This window comes from Gadus chalcogrammus, chromosome 20, assembly GCF_026213295.1.
Source record: "Gadus chalcogrammus isolate NIFS_2021 chromosome 20, NIFS_Gcha_1.0, whole genome shotgun sequence".
Lineage (NCBI taxonomy): Eukaryota > Metazoa > Chordata > Actinopteri > Gadiformes > Gadidae > Gadus > Gadus chalcogrammus.
The window spans coordinates 6,904,144-6,911,643 of NC_079431.1; the positions used below are offsets into that span (position 1 = coordinate 6,904,144).

Below are 7,500 nucleotides of genomic sequence, written 5' to 3' on the forward strand. Positions count from 1 at the left end.
AAAGGGAGACAGGCGGGGAAGGAGAGGGCATGGCGTTAGAGGTGAGAGAACGTGAACAAGGGCGGGGGGGGGAGAAAGTGGGGAGAACAGGGAGGTTGCGGAGGGGGAGAGGAGGAGGGAGACAGAACAGGGAGAAGACGGAGGGGAGTGGAGGGAGGGCAGGGCGTTTTGACGTCATGTAGAAAGTAAAAAAGTTGAGGAAAAAAAGCAAGTGACAAAGTTTCTATTTTTGTTCTGAAATAACCGTGATGACTCTCCTGTCGTTTTTCTTTTTTCCTAACCCTTTTTTCTCTAAATCAGGGCTGAAACTGTTTTTCCTTAGTTTGTTTTGATCTGAACGTCACGTCCCTGCATGTTGTTGCCATGGTATCTAACATCAAACCCCCCTTTTTTTTTTTGCCACCAACTAGAAACGGAAAAAAAATAGCAATAACTTTGAATTATGTTATTTTCAGAAACATCATCGGTCTTAGCTCCCACACACAGTCCCCAGCATCTCCAGTTATTCCATCCCCACCGATTAAAGCCCATTCGTAAAGCAGCTGGGACAGTAGCCTGCAGCCTTGGCTTCACTATAATTTCCTTGAGGATAGATTATATTTGATAACAGTGGCATTTGCTGGCCGTGGGCCGGAACCAAGCCGCTACTGGCTTCACACCAAGATATCAACTGGGATTTTAAAACGTTTCTGGGACGTTTCTGTGCTACCTTTCACATGTCATGGAGTGAGCCTTGGCTGGGAGTTGTGTGCTCATGATTGAGCCTTCTTCATTATTTGCTTCACACTGTTTGTGTAGCCCTTTTCATTTCCTGATGTTGAAGTCTATGTTCAAAGGAATAGGTTGATATCTTGCTCCTGCTCCACAGACACAACCCGCTGCAGCTACAAGGAGAACTGTTCTATATACTAACTGTTGGGAAGCTGTGCAATTGACTATGTATTCATCTCATTCGAACCTTGTGTGCTGGTCAATTTCCTCTCTGCCGTGTATACCTGCTTCACGCTCAGCAGTAAACCCTGAGATTTCTTGATGGTTTGCTCAGTGCCCATTTCTCAAGCTGTGGAGAATATCTCTCTAGAGACTTTTCTCACGCCAGCGGGAAGATCTTCCCACGTACAAACGGTATATATTCTTTATGTATCTGATAATATAATATGATACTATAGAGTGAACCCTCCCTCATGTCAGATTGATGTCGGTGCCAGGCTTTGCTTACGGAAAACCATCCTGGACAAGAGAACTGAGCTACAGTAGACAACAGCTAGAATCTGTGCATAACAACACTGAAGGTCATAAGACATGATAAAATATCTCTAGTAATCCTGAGAGGGAGATTCACCTGACAGCAGCAAAATACAATGAAGAAATTCAAAGCAGAGGCAGAATATCTCTGCTTTTTGTGTAGTCACATTTGTTTCGTGACGGTGACGATGTATTGAGTCTTCTACTCTTCTTTTAGATTTAGTTTTGGATTGATTCTGCTACAAGAAGAATACCTTCAGGCTTGGATTTGCTGTCATTAAACTTCTGAATTGAATTGAATGGAGATTGGGGTTGGAAGAGTAGTGGAAGAAAATAAACGATGTATTTACATCTCGCTGTTAATCATTTCTTAATTTATCCATTTAGCAGATTATTGTTTTTTCATATTTTGTAGTAGCAGTTTTCTTATTAGGAACGTCTTTTAATCAGATGTTTTAGTCCCTTAGAAGTAAAAGTTAAGTGATGAGAATAATTCTTGACCTTGAAACGTATTAATTAACATAAATACGGTCTTTAAGACATAGATTCAAAATGTCTGCCCCCTGTTCTCTGCCTTGTTACCTTGGTGACAAAGGGGACCAATAGGACTCGGGAAGTGGTGTTTGGTAATAAATCACAGATAGTCTAAAGGCATAACTAATTGATTGATGACCACAGGGGGCTAAGAGGGGAGGAAACTCACCGCAAAACCGAAGGCCGAGGCACTGTGCTTCATAAAGGAAACGGCTGGAGAGAGAGAGAGAGAGAGAGAGAGAGAGAGAGAGAGAGAGAGAGAGAGAGAGAGAGAGAGAGAGAGAGAGAGAGAGAGAGAGAGAGAGAGAGAGAGAGAGAGAGAGAGAGAGAGATTATTATTACAATAATAAACAAATAGTAAAATATACAATATAATCATTCAATCAAACATTAATATCTAAAATAGTGGAATACTGAAATAACATAATACTGAACATATAGTGCAAATCATATCGGAACAAAGTCTGCTGAGTTGCTAGATGTAAACATTGAATACATTGTCTACCTTTAAAGTCAGAGGGGGTATCTTCCTTGTGCATACATTACATTTACCACCCAGTATTTTAAGTTATCTGTCAATATTTTCTATCAAGCGGCACCCAGCTTTACAGATAATAAATTAAATCACTGACTGCAGGTTAGAGCGAAGATTCATCACGGATTTCTATACCTGCAGGACCGGGAATGGGAGCTCTGCAGTGCCCTGAGTGCATTATTTATATAAAACCAACGGCAGATTGCAGACTAAACAGATTTCTCTGAAATTGGAGCATGCAGAGTCTTATTTTAGTCTCTGTTAATCTTACTTCTTGAGCGCTCTGAAAGTACTTAACAAGATCGACGTGTTGATGTGTCTATCTTGGGGGTTTAAATAGATATTATATAAAATAACATTAATGGATGATCTGTGGTTTCGTACAAATCTATTTAAAATGGCTGTTACTGTTACAATAACAATTATGTAAATAAAACAAACATTTAACGTAGGTGGACCATTACTGCATCATTATCATAACGGTTGAAACAAGCAAAATAATACAAACATTTTACGCAGGTTAAACCATTACTGCCTCATTATCAGAAACAAGTACTTTGGGATAATGTGACCCACCAAATAATAGGTTGCCATTCTGGTTGGACTCCTAATAATTGTGAATTGTGACTAAAATAGCTCGGAGGGGAAGTCAATTCAGAGAACATCTGCTGCAAACGCTGGACATTGTCTTGCTCCGATTCCCCCTTTGGTCTCATGCTTCACCACAATAATTCCTCTAAACTGTATTAGTCACTCTTTTATATCACCATTTAGTAATTTAGCATTCAACTAAATGTCTATATATTTTGTAATTTTTCTTACAGTTCATTAAGGAGCAGGTAGAAGTTAGGCATCTTGCTCAAGGATGCCTATAGGTTATACTGCAGACATTGGGGTTTGAACCCTCCACCTTTCAACAGTGAGTCAAACACCATAACAACAAGGGCTAGACTTTCCTGCACATTATTCAAACATGCAGTGTAATCGCCTTGTAATGGTGGCTTTTAATTCTTAAAACATGGGTCGGAACTGTTCCCGAAACATTGATCAGTCATGAAATGGTATTCTGTGCAGTAGGAAGACAAACACCTGGAAGCAATCCAACACTATGGACATGGTGTGACCAAGTGTGTTGCTTGGGTACAGAGAGTGTTGTCAGATGAACGTGTGAACAAGGAGAACAGGAAGTGAATGTGTGTTCTTATTTTGGTTGGTGTTGGAGTCTCGCGCTTTCTGACCCTGAGTAACTGATGCTGATCGTTTAATTTATTCTCATTTCTCTCTCCCTCTCCCTCTCCCTCTCCCTCTCCCTCTCTCTCTCTCTCTCTCTCTCTCTCTCTCTCTCTCTCTCTCTCTCTCTCTCTCTCTCTCTCCCTCTCTCTCCCTCTCCCTCTCTCCCACTCTCTCTCTCTCTCTCTCTCTCTCCCTCTCCCTCTCCCTCTCTACCTCTCTCTCTCTACCTCTCTCTCTCTCTCTCTCTCTCTCTCTCTCTCTCGCTCTCTCTCTCTCTCCCTCTCTACCTCTCTCGCTCTCTCTGTCTCTCTCTCTCTCTCTCTCTCACTCTCTCTCTCTCTCTCTCTCTCTCTCTCTCTCTCTCTCTCTCTCTCTCTCTCTCTCTCTCTCTCTCTCTTTCTCTCTCTCTCTCTCGCTCTCTCTCCCTCTCTCTCTCCCTCCCTCTCTCTCTCTTTTGCCAATAGACGAAAAAATATATATATTTAAATATACTTTAATTTATATAATGCAAGAACACTCAAAACATGCTGGAAGACTGTACACGGTATCTCTCTCACTTTTGTTCATTTTTTGTTCTCTGTTCTTTCTGTACAATTCAAATGGCTTTATTGGCACATTTCCATTGGCAATGCAAAGCTAAATAAGATGGATCTGGAAGTCAGTATGATAGAGCCCTCTCTCTCTCTCTCTCTCTCTCTCTCTCTCTCTCTCTCTCTCTCTCTCTCTCTCTCTCTCTCTCTCTCTCTCCCTCTCTCTCAATCTTTCTCTCCATCTTCTACCTCACTCTCTCGCCCTCTCCCTCATTCGAGGACACAGTCCCAGTTGATGTGGCATCAGCCGTCGAATCGCCATGGTAACGGGAGATTCGAGGGCAAGCCAGACAGTTTGTTTGAACGTACCCAAGCTTTCATCTTCCTCTGTTCTCCTTCTCCCTTATCCTCCCTCCTGTATCCATCCCCCTCATCACTCTTCACCACCTTTTCCCTTCCATCCCTTTTATCTACTTATAAGGCGACACTCTCATTAGCCGGAGATTTAACACCATTTACTTACCAGAGTTCACCTATGTAATTGATGTTGAAGTCAATCGAGTTGAACAAACGACTTACTTCACTAGTTACTTAAATAAACTAGTTTGAAACGTGCCCAAGGTGTTTCAGACACTAATCATGCTGTATTTGAAAGATGATCACATGATTTTTAGTCTCATTATCTATGATTAAAAATCCAAAATCACAATGTCTTGGAGTGACAGGGCACTTCATTAGTATTGCAGTTGTTATTGCACTGTAAGAATGAAAGCAATGGTTTCAGTTCAAATAATAGGAAGAAAGAATGATAAATAGTGTAATTAATAGAAAGCTGAAAACAGAAGATAACACACACATACAGATACACACTTGTGCACCATTATACACAAACAGACACACCACAGGGAAGCTGGCTGACTGTGTTTTGGCCCATCTGGAGGCTGGTATAAAAAGATTCTGTGTGTTGTATCTGTGTGTGTTTGTGTGTGTGTGTGTGTGTGTGTGTGTGTGTGTGTGTGTGTGTGTGTGTGTGTGTGTGTGTGTGTGTGTGTGTGTGTGTGTGTGTGTGTGTGTGTGTGTGTGTGTGTGTGTGTGTATGTATGTGTGTCTTTGTATGCAACATGCATGCCAACATGTAAAGATGTTACTTTGTGTTTGAAGTGTATGTGTTGTTTGCACGTGCATGCGTGCGTGTGTGTGTGTGTGGTTGTGTGTGTGTGTGTGTGTGTGTGTGTGTGTGTGTGTGTGTGTGTGTGTGTGTGTGTGTGTGTGTGTGTGTGTGTGTGTGTGTGTGTGTGTGTGTGTGTGTGTGTTCACAGCCTTGTTTACTTGACAGAAAGGCTCCACATCCAAGATTTCTCCTGACTCGGTTTATACATTAAATCCTTCTAGCTCTCGCTTTCATTATAACAAACATCTAGGCCATTTTAAGACGCATGGAATGGTCCTGATTAAATAATGTGCCTGTGAGAAATATCTTCTGGTTCCTTCGGTCGGTGATAGCTCATTAAAATGCGTTCAGCTCGGTTTCTTATGATCACTGACTTTATAATCAAGTTTTCTTTGAAGTAGTTTGGCCTCATGGTCTTATTATGCAAGTACATGAGGTCTGATTAAGATACTTTTTTTTCTTTTTGAAGTCGGCAATCTGGACTTTCCTAGGTCACCTTTAAACGAAAATGGCACTTTTGCCCTCATTAGCTAATTTCTGGTGAAGAATTTTCACTGTGTTCATCGAAAGTGTTTATTATTTTACGCCCAATTCTAATGAACATAATCTCCAATATAACTGGACATGTTTGAAAACATCACAGATGCAGGTATGTATTTTAACCAATGATATCAAATTAAGTTGTTTCCTCTCCCTTCATGTTAGATATACAACTGGGTAGCATGTTATGCACTTTATCACAGTCCAATCAAATATAATTCCTCCATTTATCCCATGATTTTATCCTTTGTTTTTTTGGGAATATATCATATTATTGAAGTAAATAAGTACAATGAATCCAATATAAGGACAAAGTGGTCATCTAAAAAAAAACAACGCTTTTTCTACCGCTGAGGTGCAGCAGCTGAATCAAACATGGGACAAATCCCACAAAAGCAGACCACATCTTATTTTCACAAGTAGATACCAAATACGTGTGTACCCTGTCCCACAGAGGGGAACCTAAAGCCGAAGTCCCAGAGCTGTGTCTGGGGGATGTAGTTCAGTGGATGTGGATACGGGGTGGTCACGGTGACAGGGGTTGACCCTTGAGGAGTGTATCGAACCCCGATACACCCCGAGTTTGTCTGTTGGTCAGAAGGTCCAGGTCCTCAGGGGTCCTACCCGGGTAACACTGTCTGGAACTTATCCTCATAAATGGACAGGCTTTCTCTCTCCATTCTTCTCAGTGGCAGATGGCCATTTAATGTGACACTTTTTCACAATACTAAAAACAAAACTAAAACTTGAACCAGTTGGACAAATGAAAAAAACAATATGAATCTTGTAACTTGCGTTTCTTTACCTAAACGATTTTGGGCTCTTCGATTGAAGATCTAGTATAAACATAATGCGTAACATTTGATGGATGTTTTTATCCAAAAGGCCGGACCATACCTGCACAGACTGCACACTAGAGTCATAACCATGTATACCTCTACCATACCCCTTCCATTCCCATGGAGGTAATATTGATTCTAAGAGTGTTTACATCCACCCAAGATATCATAAGATGCTTTGGCTCAGAGCAGCCACCAAATGACATATGTTTAAGTTTCAGGGTTTTTGTTGGGGGAATGCCGCCGATCCTGCATACCAAGTATCTTGCACTGTTCTCCACAGCCACGTCTCTCCAAATACCTGCCGGCATTCCCTGATGGGGAAGTGAGAGCGCTATGAGTAAATACTGACAATGTATATCCATACCAAATTAGGTCAGCAGCCAGGGATCTATAAGCCCTTACGTGTGACATACTACATTCCAGGAACAACCCCCCCCCCCCCCAACCCCCCAACCCCCCACCCCAACAGTCAGTGTGGCTGAACGGACCTGACCCACATGTGTTGTTCAGTGTAGTCGCGTGTGTGTAATGAACTCGTCCATGTGGGGATGTGATGTTCCAAAGCATATGAGGTATGCTCATATGACCTGGATTGGCATAGTCGGAACTAGTAGTAGTAGTAGTAGTAGTAGTAGTAGTAGTAGTAGTAGTAGTAGTATCATTGGTAGTGGTAGAAGTAGCAGTAGTAGTAGTACTATTACTAGTACTAACACTGCCAGGGTTAGGTGTTCAATTCCAACTGGGGCCACCCATGCTCACAATGTATGCACTCATGGTATGTAAGCAGCTTTAGATTACAGCGTCCACCAAATGGAATATGTATAACCTATCTCTCAATCATATGTTGTGTACAGATCAAAGAGATGTATT

At 41.6% G+C, this 7,500-nt stretch overlaps 1 protein-coding gene across 1 annotated transcript in view; it reads right to left on the reverse strand.

Annotated features, from left to right (window-relative positions):
- LOC130373441 (transmembrane protein 163-like) overlaps positions 1 to 7,500 on the reverse strand; it is a 42,243-nt gene that overhangs the window by 8,825 nt on the left and 25,918 nt on the right. Inside the window, exon 3 of the mRNA XM_056579938.1 lies at positions 1,949 to 1,992. Within this exon, the coding sequence (XP_056435913.1) occupies positions 1,949 to 1,992 (44 nt within the window). The remainder of the gene's footprint in view (positions 1 to 1,948; positions 1,993 to 7,500) is intronic.